This window comes from Molothrus ater, chromosome 23 (genome assembly GCF_012460135.2).
Source record: "Molothrus ater isolate BHLD 08-10-18 breed brown headed cowbird chromosome 23, BPBGC_Mater_1.1, whole genome shotgun sequence".
NCBI classification, from domain to species: domain Eukaryota; kingdom Metazoa; phylum Chordata; class Aves; order Passeriformes; family Icteridae; genus Molothrus; species Molothrus ater.
In genome coordinates, this window is record NC_050500.2 from 4029617 (window position 1) to 4056763 (window position 27147).

A 27147-nucleotide genomic window follows, 5' to 3' on the forward strand; every position below is an offset into this window, starting at 1 on the left:
ATGACTGGGAAGGGTTGTGAGACCATCTTCCACCATGCTTCTGCTTCTAAGAACTGAGCCAAGCATAGGAGTGGGCAGAAAAGGAGTCTGAAGGCAGCCTGTTCTGTGCCATCCTCTGAAGGGCTCCTTCCTTCATTTGTGTCTGCTGTGCCATGAAGGATTGTGCACCCTCTTCTGAACTATACAGAGATACTTGTTTTATTCTGAGTTTTCCTTATTTCTCACTCATGGGTGAGTTAGGTCTTTTACAAATGGACAGTTGACACCAGCTGCTGGCGTTCTTGCATTTTTTCTAGTTAATTTGAATAGTGATATTCTTTCTTTTCAAAGCAAACCTTTTTCTCATAAAGGAAGCACTCTCATGTGATCCTGATCTCTGCTGATAAACTTGGCAGCCTTTTCTGTTTTCTATGTAAAACTCAGTTCTCAGAAGCCATTGTGTGCTTTTATAGCCATTTGAGCTCACTTCCCATTCATGTCTGTAGAGAGGTTCTTTTAAAAAAAAAAAAGCAAATGAGGCTTGAAGAACTGAAGGCTGAACTGAAGGGCAGAGATGATCTCATGGCAGATGCATAAGGAATTATAAAGGCATTTCAATACAGATTCCCAATGGAAAGCACGTTGTGTTTGCCCTCTGCAGAAGCCTTTGCTGCTTCCATAAAATGTCTGTAGAGATGGTGTTTCCTTGGCACAGGATGTGATCAGAAATTCTGGGGAAATGCCTGTGAGTGCTGCTGGCATTACACATATGCATCTGCAGGAAAGAGGACAGAACCTAAAAATAGGGGCAGGCCATGTGTGTACTGATGAGTCAAGTGTGTACGGGTTGGACAAGGGTGTGACTGGCCCCGAATGTAAACGGCCCTGATGCAGGAGCACCTGACAGGCAGCCTTTCAGCTCCTGCTGGTTCTCAGTGTATAATCTCGCTGTCTTTCCTAGCTGGAAAACATAAAAAGACTCGGGGAGGTGGGGCTTGGTGGCTCACTTGTGTTAGCATGATGAGGCCACACCAGTGGTATCCAAACTCTCACTTCAGCCTGGAATCATCTGTGAGCAAACAGCCTGTGTGTGCTACCTGTGGCATTCCACAATTTGACAGGTACATGATTCCTGTACAGTGGTAATGTTATCACCAAACCCCTGGCATGTGTCTGTTCAGTGGGACCAGATGCCCTTCTTAGCCTGTGGTGAGATGCAGGACACCAGAGTCGGGTAGGAGAGATGTGCTCAGTATCAGCGAACGTTTTGCAGCTGTAAGAGACTTTCCATAGGAAAAATATCTGTGTTATAAACAGTATTCACAGTTTTTCACTTCTCTTTCCAGCTGGGTAAAGGTGACTGGTGTTTACATCTTGGATGTTACCATAAAAGATTATCTGTTTGGGCTCTCTGTGGGAAGAGGGATGAATGTTTTGTACCTTGTTAAAAGGCTGTGGTGCAGCTTGCGGGGATGTGTGAGCATTGGTAGAGGACATAGATACCTTGTCCCTTGACAGGAGCTATCCAGTAAACTCCTTAAGTTTCTATTCATCCTCCCCTGTACTGACTCCTGTGTAGTGTGGAGCCTTTGTCGGTTCTGTTTATATTCCTGCTGAGATGTGTTTGGTGGTTTTTTCTTTTCACACACCATTATTAAGGACACTGTTTCAGGAAGCCAGTCTCCTACTGCTCTGACTGCATTTCCCAGACTGTCCTTTTCCATTTTAATCATAATGTGATTGAATTGAGGCAAGGAATATTTCATTTCCTATGCTGAATGTTGTCTTCTGAGCCAGCCTGACCTCATGGTCAGACATCAGATTCCTCAGGCCGATGATTGAACGTGCCCTGCTGCCCGAGGGTCTGTGATTCCTGTGGATGGTGGGACCGCGCAGTCTCCGAAATTGTCGGGTTTTACCGCTCCGCAGATTTGCCTTATTAGAGCAATGAGTAAAAATACAATTCTGTGTGTGTAGGGAAATGAGGAGAGCTGTGGTATGAGCGGGACGGTGACCCAGGCAGGGCTGGCGCGTCCCGGGGCTGACTCTCGCGTGCGGCGCGTTCCGAGGCGCTCGGTGCCCGGTGCGCGCCCGGTGCCCGGTGCGGGGCCGCTGTAAACACGGCGGGGCCGCCAATGGGGCCCGGTGACGTCAGGCCGGGGCGGGCCCGGTGGCGGAGCGGGGCAGGGCCCGCCCGGCCGCGCCGCCCCGCGCAGACAATGGGAGGCGGCGGCAGGCGCCGCCCGCCCGCAGCCGCACCGGGCCGGCGCTGAGCGCGGGGCGGGGAGCCCGTCGGACGGGCCGGCCTCCCGCCATGAGGGCGGCGCGGGGCCCCGGCGTGGGCTGAGGGCGGCGGCGGCACCGGCGCCACTGCTCTCTGCCCTGTGGCGCGGTCTGGGCGCTTCCCCTTGCGGAGTGCCCGGGGCAGGTGCCGGCCGCCCGGGATTGGGGGTGTGAGAGGGTATCGGGCGCGGCGATGGCTCCGTGGGCGCGCCCGGGGTGACCGGGACGGCCGCCGATTCCCAGCCGCTGCCTGAGCCTCCGCCCGGGACGCCGCTCCGGGGTGTCTGTCACGGCGCAGGGCGAGCCGGGGGGCGGGCGGCAGCCGCGGACCGGCCGCGATCCGCCGCGGGCTCTGAGGCGGCGCCGGTCCCGCGGCGAGGAGCGGCCCGCCCGTCCCCGCATGCCGGCCCCTGCGCCCCGGAGCCCGCTGCCCACCGCGGCCCCAGCGCTCGGGCTGCGATGCTCGCGGGCGCTGAACGGCGCCCGGGCTCGTTCTCCTCCGCGGCCGGCCGGGCCGCCCCGAGCCCCGGCTATGCCGGCCAGCCTTAGCCCGGCCAGCCTTAGCCCGTCCGCTGCGGCCGCCGGGGCGCGGGGGTGGCACCGCTGAGAGCCGCCGGCGCTGCGACAGGACCCCGGGGCTCCAGTTGGCTGCGAGGATGCGAGAGACGACAAGCAGGTCTGGGGGGAGCCTGCTCTGCCCGCCCCTGCTGCGGGGTCTGCGCCAGATGCTGGCTGGAGCCTCCGCTGATGCCTTGTAGACTCCCAGGTCAGTCCTCTGGTGCCAGGTGTTGTCACATTATTTACCTGGAAGCAGGTAGAGGGACTGCGGAGGGGTCCGGTGGATGCGCACATGTGACAAAGTACTGCTTTCAGTAAGTATTGCAGGATCAAGTGTTGCGCAGTGCTTGTTTGGGTTTAAATCTGCATGCTTCTGTGTTGTGCCTCACTCTGCTGCACTTCCACGATGACTGCACGCCTTGCTGCTCGCTGTGCCCCCTTTGCTGTGCCCCCAGCCGTGGGACGAGGCGCTGTTTTCATGTACTCGCCCTGCCGTGCTGGTCCTCAGCCCCTCCCGGGTGATGCTGCGATGCAGGCTCGGAGTTGTGGCAGCACTTTAATTGTAGCATCACGTGTGCGGCAGGACACATTACATCGGAGCAGCTCGCAGCCGCGTGTGCTGAGCTGGTACGGCACACAAGGAGGTCGGTAGCCCAGACCTTCCTGAGGATCTTAGGGATGCTGGAAACACACGCCTGCTCCACAGCACGGTATTGGAAAACTTGTTTTGCAGCGTGCTTTGCCAGAAAGAGCAGGATTGGGAAGAGGACTTCAGGAGACTGTGTGGACTGCTCGCAGTTTAGATGGGGTAAACATGACTGACGTCAGACTTGATGAAAGCTTCCAGCAAAGCTGACCTGTTCCAGTGCTTTCAGTTTTCCTATTTACCTAACTTTGCAGCAAGTAGAGACCATTTTATAGCATGCTGCTCTTCAGTCTGGTGATTTCGGAGTGAGTATTTTGACTCTTGAGGTTGCAGATTTAAGGAGAGAAAACTTGGGTCAGAATCGTTACCATATGCATACGTAAATATCATACACAGTACTGTAAGCACAGATCCTGCATGTGTGGCTTGAGATGCTTTTTTTCCTGTCTGTAGTCCTTTAGCACGTAGCCCTAGGAGGAAGAGATCTCCAGGAGCCCTGGGTAGTAGCACTGGGCAGGTGAGCAGCAGCACAGCACGTTCTCCCTGGCTGTTGCTCTTGCATACATCCAAGAGCATTTTCCCTTTACGTTTTTCATAGTATTGGCACCTGTCAGGTCAGTTTGTGACCTGAGATGCAGAGACTGACCTTAGGCAGCCAAGCTTTTATACAAATTACAAAACAGCACAAGGAGTGATGTCTTTGGCAGTGTGCTCTACCTCTAAAATATATAAAGTGCACATGGCATCTTTAAAACTTTCCTTTGTTTCCTGAAGCAGCTGTTCCTGGATAGCATTAAGATCTTGCCCTCCCAAAGCCCAGGGGAAGAGAAGCCTGAAAAATAGGGCAGCAAGTGCTTTATTGCTGTTGGTATAGAGACTGCCACTTGGGGAAGAAGTCAGCCTGAGCAACCCTCTTGCTTCTCTTTCCTAGTAATGGCATGATAAAGTAGAGAAGTACCCAGTTTTGAGGGAGCACTGGGGGTTACAGAGAGGGACAGAGTAATCCCAGATGGCATGGGAGTAATAGCTAGAGTCCTACAGCACAGGAAGAATTGTGGGGAAAGTGTTGACAGTAAGAAATCATTCCTGGGCAGGTGAATTAATGGCTTAAAATCACTGACAGTACCTGTGTGTGTAGGTCTGGATGACTTCATCATTCCTGCCCGTGTCCTGTAGTGTTCATTTCATGGAGTTTCTTCAGCTGCTCTTTAGGCTCAGAATGTACAATACATTGTTTTCCTCATCTCATCCCTCAGTATTGTGGCATTTCTTACTGATCAAAACCCTGGAAGTGACCTGCCTCATTAATAGAGATATGCATTCGTCCTAGAATATTAATTTTAAATGCTTTAATTTGCTGGTAGAGACTGTGACCTGTAACAACTTACTGCTAAAGAGAGGTTCTCATAAGGGGCATTGAGGATGTAACCCCAGTTCTATTTCAGAAATAGGCGTTCTGCAACAATGCCACCTCAGAAATCAGCATGAAATGATAAAATTGTTACTGCAACATGAAAGATGTTCAGGATTTGTGCTGTACAGAAGAATTGAGCAAGATTTTGTAGACCAGTGACAGATGATTTGCAAAATAGAAACAGAGCAGTGGCACTGTGAGTGACGTGGCCTTAGACTGCTTCCATCCCCACCCACAGCTTGTGCTGTATGAGAGAATATGGTGAGAGAATTCTGGCTTGCTCTGCAAAACAGAAAAATGTCTTCATGCTGCATGGCTTTTTTTACATTGCTCAGCTGTCACACTTGTTCAGTTCAGTCTGTGTGTGCTCATGCAGGGGATGATTTAACACAGAAACTGCTGATAAAGAAACAGCACAGGCTGGGCAGCCAAAGCCCTCAGAGTGGCTCCTCCACACCAGAGTATCTGAGCACAGTGCTTGGGAGCATGCAGGTCTTGCACACCCCTGTTAGCTCAGTGCTCAGAATTCTGTGGGGCAATAATTGCATGCTGGGCAGATGCAGCCCCAGTGGAATGTGCAGGAGATCATAGACCCTCATCCTTTAATTCTTTTAACCAGTTACTGTCTGTCAGTTTGGTTGGGCAGCATGTTAAAAACATCCAGATGTCCAGGGGAGAGTGTGAAAAAAGAGCAAGTGTTGTTAACACTGCTTGCTACTGAGAACTGCCCATTAATTTTTCTTCTGTATTTTCAGCAGTATTTCCCTGTAATCATTCAGGCTGCACTGCCAAGTCATGTGTGGCACAGACAGTTTCTTACTGCTTGAAGCTTGCTTAGCAAAAGGACTGAAGATCCTTTGGGATGTGTTCTTGTCTGGTACAGCAGTGTGCAGAGATTAGAAAAGGAGCTGTCTGTGCTCATTTCTTAAAATTGGCCTGTTAAGCAAAGGAGGGCTTGTCCCTTACTGCTGTGCCTTGCTATTCTCTTAGCTCTGTGCCCTGTGTTGGGCACCACACAAAGAACTGATGTTTGATGAAGGTGTGCCTTTACTACCTGTTGTAATAAAGCGTGGGCAGAGGCAGTGCTCTGAGCTGTGCCTGCCCATGGGGGACAGCTCAAAGCCAGAAATCCTGCTGTTGGCAGAGGCTTTGGGTTAGGTGAAGTGTTTGCAGGTGCTGTGTTTCAGCCCCCCTGTCAGAACAGGCTCTGTGCAGTCAGGAGCTGTTACCAGGCTCCACAAGGCACGTGCTCCTGCAGCCTCCAGTGAAAACTTGGGGCACGTAAATGGCTGGCATCTGTTCAGATCCTTACCGAGGAAATTCAGTGTTATTGGAGAGCACTGAGGGAGAAAATGGAGGTGTGGCTTCCAGAATCTTGGAGATTAAACGAACTCCTCTGCTCCCTGCATTTTCCACTCTCTGTGCCTGCTGTGGTGGCTTATTGAGCTGTTGGTGCAGGTGTGCTCTAAATTCATTGTGAAGGGATCTGGGTTAAGAAAACACCACTGGATTAAACCAACCCTGAAATAAAAAAAAAAAAAATTAAAAAAAAAAAAGGTAACATTAAACAATATCCAGGTTGTCTTTGTGTAACTGTATAGTTATGTTATATATAACTGTAATACAGGCTGTAACTCTGTAAGATGCCAGCTGATGTAAACAACCATGTATCCTTAGAGGATTTGTAGCAGAATTGTTGTGCATCTTTAGAAGGATTCAGTGCATAACCTGCTGTCATTACTGTGATCAGTAGTAGGCTCTCTCACAATGCAGATGGAAATGAAGCTTGTTCTGCACTTGAAGGATGGGTTGTGTTTTAAGGAAATGATTATGAAACTCAAACCAATTGCTTAGTGTTGGTCAAAATCTGTCCCTCCCTGCTGGGACAGTTCAGCTCCCCTCAGGTTGCCACCACCTCTCCTTGTTATGGTAGGGGAAAGACAGTGAGAAGTAATTTTGGTGTTACATTGATATTCTTGAATTTGAAGAAGATAATTCCCATGAAAGAAACAATGTTCAGAATATTTTCTGTGAAATTATTCTCTCTCTTAAAGATAAGGAAATGTGGTTATTGTCATCACTTTTGGTGGAGGAAGCCTTGAAGAACACCTTGAGAAACACTCTCAGTAGTTTCCTAAAGAACATTAAAATATTTCTTAGATTGATATGTAGTGGAAAAACTTAATAAATGCACAAATTTGTGTGTCTAACTTTTTAGCTCACTAAACGATTTTAAATTCTATCATCAAAAGCAGAATTTTTGAGCAAAAGCTTCAGTATATGAATATGTTTGTATCCATGTGGATCTTTGTGGCCTTTGGACAGAGTGAGGGTGCTTCCAGTGCAAGACATTTCCTTGGGCTCAGGCTGTTTAGATCTCCTGTACAATGTAGCAGGAGAAAAGCTTATTTGGACAGTGATCTTTGCGTTGTTGAGGTCTCATCTTCAGTGCCCTGCAAGAGACTTGTTTGTCATGAGATCTTCTGCTGGCTGTAAAAGACAAGAATGTGGAAACTGTTCCTGTAACTTGAGTGCCTGTTGAGCAGGTGGCCCTGCAGAGACCCCCTGAAGTGATGAAGAGAGAAAAATGAGAAATAACACGGGATAAAAGCTCTTGAACTTCTGAGAGTGCTAGCTGTAACTTCCAGCCCTGTGGTTGTTGTAGCCCTTCTCTCAGGCATTGCAAGGTGCATCAGTTGGCTCATCAGCAGTGTGTGAAATGGCTGGACATGGTCCAAAATTCTGCTAATCTGGTGTGTGTTCAGGGCTGGTGTAGGAAAGGAGCATTTTGCCTCATTGCTGAGTTCAGGAGAAACCTTGGGGGAAGGTCTTCTCTCTCCCACTCCCTCCCTGCCCCTCCCTTTTTGTTTTCTTTTTTGTGTTTTGGTTTAGATTCCTTTTGTTTGGTTGGTTTTTTTGTTTGTTTGGGATTTTGTTGTTGTAGGGTTTTTGTTGTTGTTGTTAGTTTGTTGGGGGGTTTTGTTTGGTGTTTTTGGTAGACTAGTGCAGTGCATGCACTTCAAATGACCAGGGTTCCTTTTGAAAGGGACATCTTGGTGTAATTGATACTACAGAATGATGAAAACACTATACATAAATAATTTTGGAATTGTCATCAGTTGTGGCTTGCTTAGGCACTGATTTTGGTCAGCATGGGGGCACCTTCACTGCTCTGCTGTCCCACTTGGCTCATTTGCTGCCTGGAGCTTTCTCATTTGGGGGCACACCCTGATCTGGGTAAATTCTGGTTGTCTCTTCTAGACACAGGGAGGGCTCTGGCTCTGGCCATGCTGTGCTGGTGCTCCAGAATGTTTGTTTCTACTTCCCATTTTGCCAATAGCAACATATTTCTAAAATGCCTGACCTGTTAGTCCTGCCCTTATTGTTTCCAGGAGCACTGCCAGGTGTCTGAATAGGAATACCTGGGAGCACCAGATGTTTTGAATTCTGTTTCGTAAGAAAAGTTCTCTGCTTTCATTTCTTTGGTGTAGTGTTTTGTGTAGTGTCTGGGGACATTGGTGGGTGACAGGTATACCTTTGGTAACTTCAGTCTTTTGACAAAAACTGACAGGAAGTTCTCAGTGTCTTTGGCATCAGGAAAGGTGGAGGCTTCACTCATTACAGATCATAAAGCCCAGAGAGAAGAGCCTGGAAAATAGTCACAAACATAGGGCCATCCATTTCTGCTCCAGATTGAAAAAAAAATGGGGAGAAAATAGTAATCTGTACTTCTGTGTTTCACTGTGTGTCCAGGTGTACAGAATTATTCTCTGTGGACCCCTAAATGAGTAGGAACAAACCCCAGAATCTTGCAGCCCTGAGCTTGTTGGTTTATTGCTCCACTTTGAGCCAAATTTCTTCTTTTAAAAAGATGCTGCTTGTGCCTGTACAAGGCTGAGGGCTCAGATATGATACCCAGTAGGGCTTGCTGCTCCCAGCTCTAATAAATACAGGTGCTGGGGGCTCAGATATGATACCCAGTGTGGCTTGCTGCTCTAATAAATGCAGGAGCTGGGGGCTCAGATATGATACCCAGTGTGGCTTGCTGCTCTAATAAATGCAGGAGCTGGGGGCTCAGATATGATACCCAGTGTGGCTTGACGCTCTCAGCTCTAATAATGCAGATGCTGGGGGCTCAGATATGATACCCAGTGTGGCTTGATGCTCTAATAAATGCAGGAGCTGGGGGCTCAGATATGATACCCAGTGTGGCTTGATGCTCTCAGCTTTAATAATGCAGGTGCTGGGGGCTCAGATATGATACCCAGTGTGGCTTGATGCTCTAATAATGCAGGTGCTGGGGGCTCAGATATGATACCCAGTGTGGCTTGATGCTCTCAGCTCTAATAAATGCAGGTGCTGGTAGCCAGCTAGGGAGAATGGTATTACCTGTGTGGAGCCCTGTTCCCTGCAGGGCAAGTGTGGCCACTTTTGGAGGTGCCTGGGCTGTGTTTTACAGGGAGGGGAGCTCAGCAGGGCCAGGTCTGTGCCAGTCTCTGCAGTGGACGTGCTCTGCCTGGCAATGGGGAGGGAGGAGACAGCGGTGTGGACTGCACTGCAGCACACTGCAGCACTCCTGGAACAAAGATCTGCTGGGCAAACAGGGCTGCTGCTGCTGCTGCTGTGTGCTGACCACAGCTGAGGGACAGGGCCCTGACACCTCAGCAGCACCATCAGTGTGTGGTGATACAGCTGCCAGTCCTTTCCCAGGGGCTTTGCAATTAACAGGACAAATGAAGGATTAGTAAGGCACTAATAATAAATCTTTTGGATTAGTGAGCTCACCTCTGACATGAGGTTAGATGAGAGGTGCTGACCACAGTCCTCCTTTGTCCCTGGCTCTTGAGCAGCCAGAGGGGGATGCTGAAGCTGCCCAGAAGGGAATGGAGCTCTTGCCTGCTGTCAGACCACAGCAGCCTCTTGGTGAGAAGGGGATGTGTCCAGCCCCTGGAGCTGAGCTGTCTTGTACCAGTGGTCTGCAATATTGTCCTTAGTGCAGCTCAGCAGAGATCCACATCTCTCCAATACCTTCCCCTGAGAGCTGTGCCTCAGTGTAGCATAGAATACTCCTACAGCCTTCCAGGGAGGGCTCTGTGTTCTTCTTGAAGAAGACTGACATGTTTAAAACCTCATCAGCGCGTGTCTATTTTGGTGCACATACTCCTTTTGCTGTCACTGGGAGTGGTTCTGGGTTTATGAGTGTTCTGCACCACCACACCATCTCTATGGATGCATGAAACTGAACAATATGGGGGCTGTCTCTCCCTTACAGTTTACTACCTATGCTCTTAGCATGATATCAAGATTCATTAAATGTTCCCTATGCACAAAACAGTCCTGCCCATCTTCACATGAGCTGCATGAAACTCAGAAGGACCTCTGCATTTGCAGCCATTCCCTCTGCACTGACTGGCCCTATCCAGAGAATCATTGCCTCAGCTGATCTCTGTGGGATCAGGTTCAGCAATGATCTGTTAATCTGTCTGAACCTCCCTGCTCCACCATTCAAGCCTTGGTAGCTGTAGGATAGTGCTATGTTAAAATGCAATGAGGGACAAATCAGTAACACAGACTTCTGCAGGGACCAGGGGGCTCCAGAGTTTCAGAGTGGTGTTACAGGATTGTCAGTGCCCATACTCCAAATTATGGTGGTTCTGTTTCTGGCACTTGACTGAAGCTGTTTTCCAAGAAAGGGAGGGAATAAATGCCCTGGGAAGGAACAAGTGCCCTGTTAAAGGCTCCTTTTCCTAAGCACAGAAGGAAGCAGAGGAGCCTTTTTCTTCCAGATACCATTATTGCATGATTCCAGGATGCAGGCCAGGCTGAATTCAGGGCTCTTGTAAAGTAGGGCGGTGACTCTAAAATGGCAGATGTGATCTTACTGAAATGCTCAGTGAATGGGTATATTTTCTTAGAGTTTGTGTTTTGAAAGGCTTTGCATTACCCCTTGTATTGTGTGCCTACAGCTGGACTCACAGGGAAAGGGATTTGTCTTCTGCCTGCATTTTTCATTTTTCTGTGTGTTTTCTGTAAGGAAGGTCTCTAGAATTGCAGTCAGAGGGTTGCTGCAGGAAGTTGAAGAGCTAGGATGAAGAGCAAGTGTGTGTGCATTTCCAAGCAGAGCAAACCTCCTCTGTCACTTCCAGAATAGCTGTTTGTGACTTGAGCTTCCTTTCCATGGAAATGTCCTTACTGTGGCTTTCTCCAACCCAGATAACCAGTTCAGGATGTCCATACTGGAGCGACTGGAGCAGATGGAGAGGAGAATGGCTGAAATGACAGGCTCCCAGCAACACAAACAAGGAGTAGGAGGCGGGAGCAATGGGAATGGGAACAGTGGAACACAGGTGCAGGTATGAGCCCTTCTGTGCCCAGACACAGCTTTATGCTTTCTTACCTGAGGTTTTTTTGTGAGGTGGGGTTTGGAAAGGGTTATAGTTTGTCCTAAGTGACAAGTCTGGTTTGTGGGTGTCTGACAGCAGCTGGTTTTTGGTCACATTTGTCACTGTCTCAGTACTTGCAGGAGTGGAAGGCTGCCTGTTCAGGGCAAGCTGCAGCTCCTCTCAGTAATAGTAGCTTCCTTTGAGCTAGGTCTCATGAGCTCTTGGAGGTCTATTATTCACCCAAGATAGCTCAGCTACTTTTGGAGGCAGGATAAAATCAGCTGGATGGCTTCTGTTGCAGTGTTGGAAACAAAAAGGTTTAATAAAAGGCAAAATAACAAACAGAGAAAACCTCAGCTAGGTGCAAGAGGTTCTTGCTCCTGGTAAAACACTTCACAAAAGCCATTGGTTTCTTCGTTCTCTTCTTTTTCTAGTAAATTGCTTAGGTGGGACTTTTTGGCTTCTGTCTAATTAGCTATCCTTAAGTTTGAGGTGAAGTCCCCAATGCCCTATGAGGTGTCTTTTTCACCTAATTGAGGAGAGAAACTTCTGGGCATCTTTCCTTTTTGAGGGGACAAAGGATAGTTTTGCGAGTCTGTTAATAAGGGGGCACATTCCTGTTCCTCTCTGTGGTTAACTGGGATGTGTGTGGTGTTCCAGTGCGTTTCTGGGACTGGGACCCTGGGCAGCTGCTTTGAGAGCCGTGTGGTGGTGGTGTGTGAGAAGATGATGAGTCGTGCATGCTGGGCGAAGTCCAAACACTTGATCCACTCAAAGACTTTCCGAGGAATGACCCTGCTCCATCTGGCTGCTGCCCAGGGCTATGCTACTCTCATCCAGACCCTCATCAAGTGGCGGTAAGACCCAGCCTCGGACTCTGTCAGCACAGGCATGGCAGGAGCGTTTATAAAACTTTGCTCAGTCCATGTTTCTGGTTGTCTTGTACAAAGAGCCAAGCCCCTGAACTCGTTCCCATGCCCTGATCTGATGGGACTTGTCTCTTGAGAGCTGCTGGATCTATCATGCTCTTCATGCCTGTGGTGGGGGCACTGTCTGTAGTAAATACACGTGTTGTGAGCATGTAGTAAGTACACGTGTGTGGCCTCTTCTCTGTGGTACAGTGCTTTGGATAAATCTGTGCTTAGACAATGATCCTGACATGGCTACAGAGCATCATTCCTTCTCTTGTTTCCCCTGCAGCACCAAACATGCAGACAGCATTGATCTGGAGCTGGAAGTTGACCCTTTGAATGTGGATCATTTCTCCTGCACTCCTCTGGTAAGAGCAGGGTCTGAAACTTCTGAGAGAGTCTGAGGGCACTTTGGGGAGCTCTTTCTGATGTGTCATTTTCCTAAAGAGTTCACTCTCTGTAGAGTGGATGTTCCTGCTGTGTAAATGGTAAGGCATGGTACTATCAGCTTCCTGGCATTTTGTTGAGAGAGAGCACACAGAACAAAACTTTGCCATTGAGAAGCACAAGGAAAGGGGGCAGACAGATGGTTCTGGTTAGTGTTTTACACAGCATCTAGTCTCCACTATCATGGTGAGAAAAGGACTTTCTTTACATGCCTTCTTTAACATTGTCCTCTGTGACTGTTTAACTGTAGAGGTTGTAAAGTTATAAACTGTCTTGGCTACTGGAGTAATGAAATTATGACTGAGAACTTAGACAAGCAAAAAGCCAAACCAGAGGGAACCAGAACTGCCAGTTTACAACTCAGAGTATTGATTTTATGGTTTCCAACCTTTAGTCCTGTCTGCATGTTTCTGACCTCAGAGATTCCTTTGTGTACGAAGCTGTTCTGTCTCTGCAGTGATGTCAATGTCACTAAAAAAACCCAAAACAGAAGAAACCAAACTGTCAGCTTTATTTGTCAGTTGGAGGTTTCTCTGTTGTAGGAGAGAATAGCATGTATTCAGTCCCCTATGTTGGGTTGGGTTGGTTTTATTGGGTTAGAACATTTATAAACCTGATCTGCTGGCCTTGAGCGTGTCATGGTTTTGTTGATCAGAAGAGTTTTTCCTTGAGCTGAGGTTAACAAGAAAGGAGAAGGCAGATCTCTAGTGGGTCAGTTACCTTTTCTTCTTTAGATGTGGGCCTGTGCCCTGGGCCACATGGATGCCGCTGTTGTGCTGTACAAGTGGGACCGCCGCGCCATCTCCATCCCGGACTCCCTCGGGAGGCTGCCCCTGGCCATCGCTCGCTCTCGGGGCCACGTCAAGCTGGCAGAGTGCTTGGAGCAGCTGCAGAGAGATGAGCAAACTCAGCTTGGGCAGAACCCCAGGATTCAGTGCCCCTCGAGCACAGACTCCAACACAGAGAGCTGGGTGTCCCAGTGGCACAGTGAGCTTGTTGCCTCTCAGGAGCCTCAGAAGGGAGTCACAGTGATTTCCAGTACAAACACAGGTAAAGCGTCCATTCAGCACTGTTTTGCTGACATTTAACATGTGAAAATGTGGGGGTGAGGAGCCTCACCTGGGCAGCAGGTGCCACCTGTAGCCTCGCTGTCCACAATTAATTCTTTTCTTGTGGTACATACACTTGCATAAGCATCAGGAAGAGGAGTGAATGCCTGCTTTGGAAAGACTTGTGTGTCTTAGGAGTGGCTGAGACACTATCCTCCCTGGGTGATTGTTTCTCCCTTTGCACATCCTCTGAGGTGTCCATAGAGCACAGCACAAGCTTTGGCCTGAGGCAGAAGCTGTTGATGTTCCTATAGCAGTGGTGAGTTGCATGTTTAGTTTTGACCATTGATCTCTTTGTTTACAGAGCTGAGGCGGCCAAGATCAGAACCTTCCAGCTATTACAGTAGTGAGACTCAGAAAGATTACCCTGCACCCAAAAAGCATAAGCTGAGCCCTGAGTATTTTCAAGCCCGGCAAGAGAAGCTGCTTTCCACTGCACTGAGCCTGGAACAGCCAAGCATTAGGAAGCAGAACTCCAGCTCCAAGCAATCCTCCACTGAGACAATCAGCCCCAGTGAAGGGCTGAGGGACTATGGCCGGGAGCTCTCCCAGCACATCCCAGAAGTTACTGGGTACCGGGGCTCTGGCAGCCAAGCAGGCATCAAGTGGAACCCAAAAGACATTTATATTGGTGTGTCTGCAGTGCAGGTGGCAGGGAGCCAGAAGGGGAAGGAGGCCGTGGCCCATCGGCTCCGCCAGCGGGAGCAGATGAATGTGTTGATGATGGCCGACAGGGAGATGGTGGATGCAGAACTCTTGTCCTACAGGGACAGCACAGGGGATGAGGACTGTTTACACCACATGGATGAACTGCAGGTAAACACACCCACAGGTCCAAGATCAGCAGTCTCTGAGAGCATGGAGGCTGCACAGAGGATCCTGATCATGAGAAACTCCCATGGAGGTCTCTAGAGACTGTGAATTGTGCTTTGAGGAAGGAGGTGGTCACACAGTTAATGTACTTCTTCCAATTTCAGTGCAGATACAAAGGCTAATGGTTAGCATTTAGGGTTGTACACTTCAACAGAATGCAGAAAATTGTTTTCAGTTGTGCAAGGAAAAAGGAAAAAGCAGAGCCTGATCACAGCAGTGCATGTGACTCAGATGGCCCAGTAGTCCTCTGGGAACTGGGCAGAAGTCCCTACAAAGACAAGATGTGAGAGAGGTAGTGCTGTGGTTGCAGGCCAGGCCTCTGCACTTCAGAGGGAAGGAGGTAGGAAAGAGTGGAGAGTGGAAGAGACAGTGGGTTTGGGGAAGGAAGAATCCCACTAGGTATGGAATAGAGGAAATAAAAATATAACAGAAGCAGGAGAGATATATGAGTAGTTACTCTGAGAAAGAGACAGTGGCTGTCTGAGCAAATGAGTAATGGGAACACAGCCTTACCTGTTCTGCCTTGGCATCTCTGAATGTTCTCCTCTGGCTGGTGTAACAGGGGTGAAGCAGAGCATTGCAAAACAAAAGGAGTTTTTATTCGGAGTTGAAAATTCCCATGAAACTTGCTGAGCTGAGGATACTGTTCAGAAGGATTGCTGACAATGTTTTGTCCCAAGATTTTTAACTTCTCTTGATGTGCCTTTATTGTCCTGTTGCGCTCTACTGCACATCTCAGTAAGAGTGGCAAAGTCACTTTTCCTCTGGAATAACATAGCAGTGACAGCTGTAGAGGGAGAGCCCAGAGACCTTTCTCCAGATCTCTTGGGCTCCCCATAAAGGGAAAAAGAGGTCCAGGGAATATGAAACCCTGCAGTGTTTGGTCTGAAGAGGCAAAAAAGCAAATGAGCGCTCCATTAAAAATCCATTAAAAATGGATTTCACTCCACTGTTGTAACAAACAGTAGGTTTGGGCAAAATGCAGAATTCTGTCTAAAGCTGGTCTGTAACATGGAAGCACAAGGCACCTTCTTCCAGGCAGCTAAAGTTTGCTGTTCCTTCCCCCTTGACAGGTGAACATGATGACACTTGCAGAGCACATTATTGAAGCTACGCCTGACAGGATCAAGCGAGAGAATTTTGTGCCAATGGAGTCGCTGCTGGTGGAGAGGACAGACAGTGCTGCCATGAGCACCACCATGAGCTGGCTGGCCAGTTACCTTGCTGATGTTGATCACTTGCCCAGTGCTGCACAGATCAGGTCAGTGAGAGCTGTGAGGTTGGGTTTTGGTGTGGTGTGAGCACTGATGGCAGCATGTTCTGACTCTTCAGCCTGCAGGTGCCAGTTCTCAGTGAGACTCAGTTCTGGCCTTGCTGGCCCAGGCACACTCCTGTGCTCAGATGTATTGTTGCCAGCACAGCTACAAATCTATGGAATGGGGTTTTCACCCCAGCACCACATCTGTGCAGTCCAGACAGGCTGGCTCAGGGATGTGGGATGTTGCTTGGAGAGAGAGACAGGAACATAAACCTCTGTCTTGAACTCAGAAATGTTGCTGTCCTTATCTGTGATGCAAACCCAAGTGCTTTGTAAGCCAATAATTCCTACTGTGATTGGTGTTTCAGAAGTCTGTATAGTGAACCCCTGACCCCTTCTTCGAACACCAGCTTGAGCCCTGCAGGCTCTCCAATCAGTGAAATAGCTTTTGAGAAACCCAGCCTTCCCTCGGCAGCAGACTGGTCTGAATTTCTGAGTGCATCCACCAGCGAGAAGGTAGAAAATGAGTTTGCACAGTTAACTCTGTCTGATCATGAGCAGAGAGAACTCTATGAAGCTGCCAAACTCGTCCAGACAGTATTCAGGAAATACAAGGTATGTGGCTCAAATGTCCAGTGTCTTCCTTGATGGGTGTGTGAGAGAGAGAGAGAGAGTATAATTTGATATGTGGGTAATATCTACTCCAGGGACAAAAATACAGTTTCTATCATAACCTTTTCAATGCTTCTGACATTTGCTTGTTGATATTTGCCCAGCAAGTACTGTGTAGGAAGTGCATGCCGTGCCATGCTGTGGCAGAGCAGCACTCACAAAGCACATCCTCAAAATGTAGAGTACCCTCTCGGGACTTTAGTGCTCACAGTGACCCTGAGAGAGGTTAGAAAGTCTCTTTTCCCAGCCCAGCAGTCAAAGAAGGAGTCAGAACTCTTCTGTTCTCGTTCTCAAGGTTGTTTATTGTTTCTTATTTATAAAATTCTTTCTCTGACCTGCCAAGGTCTGCTCAGCAAGACAGACAGAGGCACTCTGCCTCCCCCAGGGTAATGTTATCTTTTTATACTAAAAACTAAGTGTACAGTATTTACAATAACTTCCCAATACCCATCACCTATGTTAGACAGTGAGCTTCTACTCTAAACCCATCTAAAAGTGCCACCATCACAGCAGAAGATGGAGGCCAAGAAGAAGAAGGAGAAAGGCTGGACACACCCAGATTCCTCCATCTTGCCCCCTGAACCCCCATTCTAAAAACCCAAAAAAATCTATTTTTCACCCAGTGACAAACTGATTATTATTCTGCTTAGACTTTCGTGGCTTGCAGGTCCTCATATCAGGTTGGTAATTTGCTCCATGGGTCACAATCAAAGTCACAGGTGTCCTGGGCTCTGTGCCAGGGTCTCTGAGCCCCCTGGCAGGGGTCCTGGCAATCCAGGACAGCCAGAGGGATGTCCTGAATTCCTACAGTACCCCAGAGGTTCTGCTTAGTTGCCCATTTAGTGTAAAGATGCATTTTGAAGGTTTGTTCCTTATGTGAGTTGACAGCAGAGGCATCTCCAGGAGATGCCTAGGCCTGAGTTGGACCAGGCAGTGTTGACAGGAGAGGTTTTCCCTGCAAGCAGACAAGAGCCAGGTCACCTGTCCTGGCTTTTGGTGCACTCTGCCTGATGCTGCTCCTTCCTTTGTCCACCCAGGGTCGTCCTCTCCGGGAACAGCAGGAGGTGGCTGCTGCTGTTATTCAGCGTTGCTACCGAAAGTACAAACAGGTAATCAAAAAGTGAAATCTTATGAAGCACATGTAAGTGCCTTGAATGCACCCCTGCCCACCCCAGCAGTGGGCATTGTCCCACTGTTCCTCCCCTGTGCTTTTCAGCATGCACTAGTGAAGTACCCTGCTCAGGCAAAATTGAAAAGGGAAGAAGATTTGTGCTCTGAATCTTAGGAATCTTAGTTTTGGAGGGAATCCTTGAAATTTGTTTGTGATGATGCCTGTGGTTTTGCTGTGAGGTGGAGGGCTGTGATGTGTTCCATATTGGCCTTTATGCATGCTACAGCCTGAGGATTCTCTGACTAGTTGCTTGCCAAATTTCATTGTGAAATTGAAGTTGGTTTTGCCTTTGGTAAAGGTGAAGATGAAAAATAGGTTGTTTTATTTTGCACATACTAAACTTTTAAACTATGGGAAGTCACATGTTGTAGGTTGATGCAAGTTTTTCCAGGACTGAGACTGTTCTCCAGACTCTGGTTGGAGACATGTTTTCAGGCTGAGTTCTCAACCCCAGAAAAAGAAGATACCTTTGCTTTTTGATTTTTCGTTAGGTTTTTTTGTTGGTGGTGTTTTTTGGTGTTTTTTTGTTTGGTTGGTTTGGGTTTTTTGTTTTGTTTCATTTTGGTGTTTTTTTTGTTTGGTTTTGGGTTTTTTTTGGTGAGGACTAGAGCCCACATCCCTCTTCACACTTTACCCTGCCTAGACACAATCTAATGCCTGGCAGCATGGTAACAGAAAGTGAGGCAAGGCTCCTGTGCTCTTTTACAACCCTCAAAAACATTTATTTGGGAGGTCTTTCCTAGTGTTAGGTGACTGCATTGTGGTTCACATCCAACCCATCACATGGCTTTCATTCTGGAGTGATGCTTCCTGTAGTAGGGAAGCTTAATTCCATTCAAAAACTGCTTGAAAATTGCTTTGTCTTGGATCCTGGAATAATTTCTTTTTTGAAAGAAGATTGTTTGGGTCTTTTGTTTTGTTTTGCAGTCTTTATTTGCAGAACTAACATTAACTATGTATTTTTCTGTTTCTCCCCAAGCTTACTTGGATAGCCTTGAAGGTAATACAAATACAAACACTATTTTGGAAACAGTTCCCTCTGGGTCACTAATTTTCACACTCAGTCTAAACAAGGAGAACCTGGCATTTTGGAGAAACCTTTTAATAGTATCCACTCATAAATGCCTGTGGTTGAGAAATCAGTGACAAACCAGACTTTGTGGGAGTTGTGTAGGGGCTGCTGTGCCACAGTTGCATCAGCTGCCATGAGCAGGGATGGGCTGAGCTGCTGGGAGGGATTTGCAGCAGTTTGCAGAGGAGAGGCTTTAGTGCTCCTGATCAGCTGTCACTTGGTCACCTTGGCGTTTGGGGGGCACAGAACATTTATCCCACCTGTGAGCCAGTGTCCTCTGCATTCTGCTTGCTTGCTGAAGTATTTAGACCATTCATCTTTGAAATACCTGTGTGCTGAATTCCTAAAACCCACATCTCAGTACATTGCTGCTCATGCTGGAGGCACAACTGTTGGTGCCGCTCTTAAACTGTTCACAGTCAGTAATTCTCTACTGGAAAAATGGGTTTCCCAGCTGTGCAACACCTTAATCTCATCAGATTCTAGAGTCAAATGAGCTTTTCTCAGGGCTACCAGGAGGCAAGGTGTGCTTTTCCTGGAGAGAATGTGTCCCTGGGGTGATGTTCCATCCACAGCTCCCCCTGCCCTGTGCTTTTGGGTCAGGCTCAGACCTGTTCTGTCACCACAGGTGGGCTGAGCTCTGGGCACTGAGCTCACCAAGGCTTTTCCTCTTTGGGGAGGAGTTCAGGTGACATCCCCACTGATCCCCTTTCCAGAAGGAAGAAGGGAACAAGAGGAGGACAGGGTGCAGCTACTCGGGTTTTAGGGCTGCATGCAGACACGGTGGGGTCTGGTCCGTGCAGTGACTGCTGATTTCTCTTTCACCTCCTTATTCCTCTGATCTGTTACTGCACTGATCAGCAAAGGTTTGTGACTGGATTGGAACAGTCACAGCTCATGGCATGGTTTTGTATTTGAACCCTTCTGTTCAGGGGTTTGTAACTCAGCCACAGGAGTCCCATCTGGGCTAACACTTTGAGGGAAAACCCTTACCAGCTCATGAGTGGACTTGTTTAAAACAGCGAATTTAAAATCATAATCTGATCCATTAACTAAAAAATATTAAAAAGAAAAAAGAAGGAAACAAACAAAAAAATTAATAATGGCAAAATATAACTGCTCCTTATGACTGCTTCAATTCCAAAAAGTGAAATTTGGTAAATGGTGGTCTGTGATGATATTGGAGGATTTTTTGCTTTGGGGTTGTGTTGGGTGAGCTGTTTGTTTGCTTTTGGGGTTTTTGTTTCCAGTAGAGTGGAAAATACTGAGAAATGTTAGGACATTACCCTGTATGGGGCTGCAGCTGCTACTCATCTGTCTGATAAAGTGAGCAGAAGTTAAAGCCGGTAAAATATCCAGGAACAATAGACACATCAGTTTTGAAAGTATTAAAACTTACCAAAATAAGATCAGCAGACACTGAAAACCTCTGTTATAGTAGCATAAATGCAACTTCTATACATTATTCTACATTTCCATCTTGTTAAGGACTTAAAAATATTCATGAATGCACATGTTTCTGTTAAGTGGTCATCACCTTGCATGCTGTCAGAGGAAAAGGATGTAGAAGAAAGATTTTCTTCTTAAGAGTTTGCATCTGCTTTACTGGGAATCACAGGGCTAGAAATAATAATAATCACAGTGCTGGATGGAATTTGGAAAGTGTGTGACTGCTTATGCAAATTTGTGAGTTCATTTCAAGCTTGTTACAGATTTCTAATAAGATTTAGTTTTGCCTGTGTTCTTAGGCTCAGTATTAGACTTCTAACTATTGTGGTTTTGGGGGTTTGTTGGGGTTTGGTTTTTTAGAAAGATGGGGGGACAGACATTTGGTGCAATGGGACAAGTGGTAATGGTTTCAGACTAAAAAAGGGTGGATTCAGATTAGGTAAAAGGAAGAAAGATTTTATAATGGGGCTGGTGAGTCACTGGCACAGGTTGCCCAGGGATGTGGCAGATGCCCAATCCCTGGAGGCATTCAGGAGCAGGCATGGGGCTCTGAGCAGCCTGATCTCCTTCAAGATGTCCCTGTTCACATTGGGTGGTTGGACAACATGACCTTTAAAGATTCCTCCCAGTGCAAACTATCCTATGATTCCATGAATCCATTAAACTACTCCACAGGCAGAAAAGCAGATAGCTGTTTTCTTGGTGCAGACTAAGTTCTGCCCCTAATCTCACAGTTGTTCCAGTTTGCTGTCACCATTTTCTCATGGGAATAGATACTTCATTAACTTCTCATCACATCTCAGTGGCTCAAGAGTCTTTCACTGTAGCAACCTGCTTCTTTTTGGTCCTACTGGATGGGAGCAGGCTGGATGGGGCTCTGAGCAGCTGAATGGGGCTCTGAGCAGCCTGATCTCCTTGAAGATGTCCCTGTTCACACTGGGGGAGTTGGACTAGATGACCTTTAAAGATTCTTGCCAGTGCAAACTATCCTATGATTCCATGAATCCAATCAAACTATTCCACAGGCAGAAAAGCAGATAGCTGTTTTGTTGATGCAGACTAAGTTCTGCCCCTAATCTTACAGCTGTTCCAGTTTGCTGTCACCATTTTTTACACCATTCCCAGTCAGGGAATAGACACTCATTAACTTCTCATCACATTTTAGTGGCTCAAGAGTCTTTAACTGTAGCAACCTTGCTTCTTTTTGCTCCTACTGGGATGCCTCAGCTTCTCTCTGTTTCTGTTGTAGTATGCACTTTATAAAAAGATGACGCAAGCTGCCATTCTTATCCAGAGCAAATTCCGAAGTTACTACGAGCAGAAGAAGTTCCAGCAGAGCCGCCGGGCGGCGCTGCTGATCCAGCAGTACTACCGCAGCTACAAGGAGTGCGGCAAGAGGAGGCAGAACCGCCGGGCAGCCACCATCGTGCAGCAGAAACTCAGGTGAGCCCAGGCTGCTGATGCTCTTGGCATCTTTGTATATTGCTTTGGTGCTGTGCTGTGCTTCACAAAGGCCAGTGGGAAAAGGGGTGTTTTGTCTCTGGCATATTTTGTGAAAAATCCTTTTCCCAGGATCTTTTCTCCTGAGAAGCTGGGAAGCTTCAGCTTCTCCATGTTTTGCTACTTTGGAATGTGATTTGGAGAGTTGTTTACCCAGCATGTGGATTGTTTTTACTTGATGACCAATAACAGCCAGCTGTCGAGGCTGTGAGCAGTCACAAGATTTTATTATTCATTCTTTGTTAGCCTTCTGATGTCTCCTTTCTCTTTCTTTTGTATAGTTTTAGTATATAATTTTTTTAATATAATACATATCATGAAATAATAAATCAGCCTTCTGAAACATGGAGTCAAGATTCTCATCTCTTCCCTCGTCCTGGGGACCCTCAAACACCACCACAGTTCATAGGATGATTATTCTTGCATTTAGTAGTGTTCTCCCCAGTTTTGCCTGCACTTCAGTGTTGGGGTTTTTTGTGTTTAGAAGCAGTCTGCTTACCAAGAAGCAGGATCAAGCTGCTCGCAAGATTATGCGGTTTTTACGACGCTGCCGCCACAGGTATGACACTGTCTTTTGGTATCTGCCCTTCCTTAGAGCCCTGTGACAATATCCACGTGTGTCTGCAATGAGTGCAATGTAAATATAATAGAATCAGCTCACTACAGATCTTAAAGAACAAAGCTGAGCTGTTGCCATGATGTGCTGTCAAAAATGAAGTTTTTAATTTAGGACTGTTGCTGAAAGAGAATTGTGTACAGCTCTATCGCTTATAATGTAGAACAGCCCAGATTGTTTGACTTTAAAAGCTGGACTTGAAAGTCTAAAAAAAAAGCTTGTTAAATCATAGCTACAGCTTCTGAGTGCTGCCCAAAGCATTCATGGTATGTGGGAAAGTGCAAAAAGTGATGACAACTGGTGTGTGCTGGAAATGCCTTTAGTTTGGACACAGAATCGTTTGGTTGGCTCTCCTCAAGTGTGCGTTCGCTTCAGTGTGGGTAGGTGGGATGTGGCAGAAGAGCAGCACAGGCTAGTGCACACCAGCCACTCCAGACATGAGGATGAACCAGCATGGGAGCAGCACAGGCTTGCAGAGTGCTCCCCTGTGGCAGCCACACTGCTACACCAGCAGGGTGCTTGCTGTGGGTTTTAGCTGAAAGGATCCCCTATATGATCAAGTTGCAAACTGTGACTTTGCCTAGACAGTGGTGAATCCTGAATTTCTGACTCTGCCCCCTCCATTCTCACTACCCATGCATTTCATCCACTCAGGTCACACCTGATGCATTTTGAAGCATGTTTAGTTCAGTCCAGTGACATTTAACAAGGAGAGCTCTTAGAGGCATGTGATAGACTCCTGATTTTAGAAACAGACTCAGTCTTTATTGCAGGATTTCAAAGCTTCACTTTGTTAGGAGTTCAGTGTGGCTTGTGCTGTGGAAGTAAGAAGTACATCTTACCTGCAGGTTCAGTGGGAAGTAATATGTGTGGCCAAGAAAGAGGGCTTTGTAGTTCCCAGGCTGATTCCAAGTGCTCTTGAAACAGCCACAGCCATTGATGAAGAAGCACAAGTGACTTCCCTCTTTCAGCAGGGCATATGGAAGAGACCAAAGTGGTTGTTTTGTTGTGTTTGCTGTGCAGCATGTCCTGGAGGTTCAGAACTTCTGTGTCCTCTCAGATCTGCTTGAGGGGGGAACCAAGTGCCAAGTTTCCATCCATGGGGTCTCTGGGGTCAGCCTGAGAGGCTCCTAGAGCCAACTCAGACACAGGCCCAGGGAATGTGGAACCCCCAGTGTCCCTGGGGTTCTCACCAGCGCCCAGGATGTGCCATGCACTCCAAGCAGGGCTCAGTTAAGACTCCAGCTGTTGAGTAACACAGATTCTGCAAGGCTTAAATTGCCCATGATTCCAACAGTTCTTGACTTCAGCTCGTTCCCTTCCTCTTTCTCAGTGTCTCCTCTTCCCTTTGCTGAGAGACCCTGCTCATCTGCACCCAGGGTCATTCTCCTCTCTCCAGCAGCACAGTCTCTGCTCTGGGCATCCCTGCAGGAGGAGTTCAGCTCTTGGGGAGTTCCAGACAGAAATTCAGGAGCAGGGGGGATTCTCTGTCATTAGGATCTCTCTGGCTCACATCACACTGTGCAGTGCTGGATCTTCTGCAGCAGTGCAGTCCTGTCCCATGTCCATGTTTGTTACCACTTGTGGTTGCTCAGGAATTCAGTCATGGTTCTTGGCTAGGGTGCAGCAAAAGGAAAAAGTGACTTGCCTCCACTGAAGATGTTAACAGTGTTTCAAAACTGGCTTGTTTTACCTTCTGAAATAGAAATGATCACAGGGTTATGGTTGCATATTTTCTCCAGGCAATCATAAGAGTTTAAAATTGAGTTAATGTGACTATTATTAGTAATTGACTAATTTGAACAGGGGCATTGTGGCATTGGTAAATGTTAAAAGGGAAAGCAAGACTTAGCAAAATAGCAAAACCAGCATTCAGAATCTGCTTGAAAAATACGTAAATTTAGCAGATTCATAGAACTGCTTAGAAATGTGACAGGTTTGAGTCTCATTCCCCATTTTCCTCCTGCTTACTAAAAAAGTTTCCAACAGTGTACACTTCATGCTCTGTACACTTGGGCTGCATCTGTGTTCCTTTAGTGTCTCACAGACCCTCGGGCTCCTGTGGCTGCTGGAACCCCACAGGGATCTGGTGCCTCTGCTCTCTGCAGTCAGTGACAAACACCATGCCAATCAGGTTCTTAAAGCTTTATCACCACACAGGATTTTGAAGACAAATTAGAAGCCTTTTGCTTGTATAAACAGCTGTAAAGGGAAATATAATCCTGGAAATTGCACAGATCATCTGCTCAATAGAACAGAGCTTCACTTGCTGCAGTATCTCAGCTGACTCAGACTGACCTGTTCATTTCTTTGCTCCCTGTCCTGAGGGGCAGATCCCTGTGCTTACCCTGGCACAGCCATATCCTGGTGAGGGCACCCACCTCCATTCCTTCCCAGCCCTCTCTGATGGCTGCCCTGTGGTGCAGGTACTCTGGGGTACCAATAACAACATTGTTCCTCCATGCTTGATTTTCTTGCTTGCCTCTTCCTAAGGAGAGAGTAATAAAGCTTAGGATGCTAAGTGAGTTTCAGATCACCTCTGTGTGAGCTTCCTAATTATATCCCTTCAGTCTCCATGTGACACTCACACAGGGTGCAGCTGATGAGGATGGGGCTGGTGCTTGGGCTAAGAGCCCACACACTCTTTCTGCTTGTTGAAATCTCATTGCAGTCTCCTCCTGTATTATTCCAAATTAGCACACTGCTGCTATAAACAATTTAAGAAAGCCCCAATCTCCAGAAAGAGACACTTCAGCCATCCAAGCTCCTGAACATCCAGGGGTGAGCCATAACAGCTAGTACCTAATGTTAGTTGATGCTCTGTGGTATAAAAATGGCACTGTGGAGCTACTTTTTAAACCACAGTGCCTTGTCAGTGCAAGGGATAGAAATGACAACTATTTCTGGAAGATCTGAGGGAGTGAGAGAAAAGAGAGCATGCACAGGAATGTCAAACAAACAGGATCTTGTAACAGATTTCTGCCAGTTGATAGAGCTGGGGGAAGAGGCTGCAAAAGCCAGTTGCAGTCTGTTGTGAGAGAGTGAGCTAAGTGAGAAATGCCTAAAGTTCAGAAATTCAACCCTTGAAAAATTGAATAGTTTAACCTAGGCTTTGGCCATGAGCAAATTCTGTTGCTGAGCCAAAAAATTACTCTCAAGAGTTTATTCTGTAGCCTTTAGGTGAGATTTAGTCAGGGTTTCCCCAGGCAACTGTCTGCTTGGTGGAGTTTTTTCTTTGTTTAAAATTGATCAAAGTCTACTTTAAGCCAATTATGAGAACTGTTTGTCTGCTTGCATTCAGAACAGCTTAAATGGTCCTCTTGTCCTATTTTGTTTAATAACTTTTTGGCACAAAGGCTTAATATCTCAAATGTGATTTTGATCACCTTGAGGATCTGATCTCCTGAATTTAATGTTTGTTGCCTGACCAGAAGGTATTTCAGGTATTTTGGGAGAGTTAATGAGAAGTTGTGCAGCTGGAGCTCTCAGTGGATGCGTAGATGTTGATGAAAATCAGAAAATACATGAAAAATACATGAAAATCAGTAAGTTTTAGTTGAATGTACTCTTAGAGAAGATACTGGAGCTCTAGTAGCTGAATGTCATGGAGACAAAAGGGATCATTCATCAGCAGGAGTCATTCTGACTGTCAGACATGTATTGTTTCCTTTTGACTTTGAACAAATACCCCCATATTTATCCATCTATTGTCATATTCTCAAAAATCCGGTGAATAACATGCATCAGCATAACATGGTATCAACATGATCTGTCACAGAAGTGTTGTTTATTGAGAATGAAACAGAAACTTCCTGGCCTCCCAGGAGAGCTTCACCCATCTTCCCATGGTGCCCAAACCTGTCAGCTCGTACTTGACTGAATTCCAGCCCAGAACTTGCCCCTGACACCTGCTGTGAGCTGAGCTGCCTCCAGGCTCACTGTCCTGAGGCAGAACCAAAGCTTTGCAGAGTTAATAATTTTGGAGAGACTCCACCTACTTAGTGATCCCCAGATGTGACAGATCTAGAGCTGCAAGGAAATCCAGGAGCTCCAGTGGGTTTGGATTTGCTGAGCTGAGTTCATGCATGGTACAGCCAGCTTGCACTGGGAAGGTAACCTCCTATTTCCTGTTCTTTCTCTGATTTGTAGGAAACTTTTACTCTTCTGGGGGATATCTAAACCATTGCTAAGATGGAATTATGATCTGCAGTGTTTTCTGTGGAGTAGCATTTGGGATGAGATAGAAAAGAGGGAGGCAGGATGCAGCTAGAAATGCCACGGGAATGACAGTGTTGGGTTTTTTCGACTTGCTTATAACTTTCTGCCCTAAAGCACCTAAACACAGGACACTTCCCTGGTAAAGAGGAGTCCCTAGGCAGGAGTGGGAAGGGTTCTTTCTCTCCAGGCAAGCAGAAGTGCTGTCTCCTCCTCCCTGAAGTGAAGCTCTGGGTAAGGTATGGTTGTTGCCATGTGTGTCTAATGGCTCTTTGGTATTGTTTTGCACTCTAAAGCCCTCTGGTGGACCATAGGCTGTACAAAAGGGTGAGTGTAGCTGCCTGCTAGCCAGTTCCTCTCTTCCATTTTAAATATATTTGCTTTCTGCTTGCTTGCATGGGGCTGCGGCCGAGATATGCCAGTAAGTTTCACCTCCATTAATTCTATGAAAGAATCTTTAATAAACTAACCCTACTGCAATGACTAACACTGCTGCTTTTGTAACAGGACAGAGCTCTGCAGTAGATGTTACCAGTGCATGAATGTGTGAAAAAGGACATGTATATTCATCATGGGCATGCTTAGATGGCA

General features: G+C 47.1%; 1 protein-coding gene across 8 annotated transcripts in view; it reads left to right on the plus strand.

The window, feature by feature from the left end:
- CAMTA1 (calmodulin binding transcription activator 1) overlaps window positions 1-27147 on the plus strand; it is a 249536-nt gene that overhangs the window by 209618 nt on the left and 12771 nt on the right. For 2 of the 8 annotated variants that reach the window (XM_054517128.1, XM_036396505.2), the window contains 12 exons: window positions 11094-11233; window positions 11924-12120; window positions 12464-12542; window positions 13356-13671; window positions 14035-14546; window positions 15677-15864; window positions 16230-16476; window positions 17571-17642; window positions 18684-18704; window positions 21475-21668; window positions 22210-22284; window positions 26853-26883. In XM_054517128.1, the coding sequence (XP_054373103.1) occupies window positions 11094-11233; window positions 11924-12120; window positions 12464-12542; window positions 13356-13671; window positions 14035-14546; window positions 15677-15864; window positions 16230-16476; window positions 17571-17642; window positions 18684-18704; window positions 21475-21668; window positions 22210-22284; window positions 26853-26883 (2072 nt within the window). Of the gene's footprint in view, window positions 1-2289; window positions 3135-11093; window positions 11234-11923; window positions 12121-12463; window positions 12543-13355; window positions 13672-14034; window positions 14547-15676; window positions 15865-16229; window positions 16477-17570; window positions 17643-18683; window positions 18705-21474; window positions 21669-22209; window positions 22285-26852; window positions 26884-27147 lie in introns of those variants that run through there. The other 6 variants (XM_036396508.2, XM_036396507.2, XM_036396502.2 and 3 more) reach the window with 6 other exon arrangements.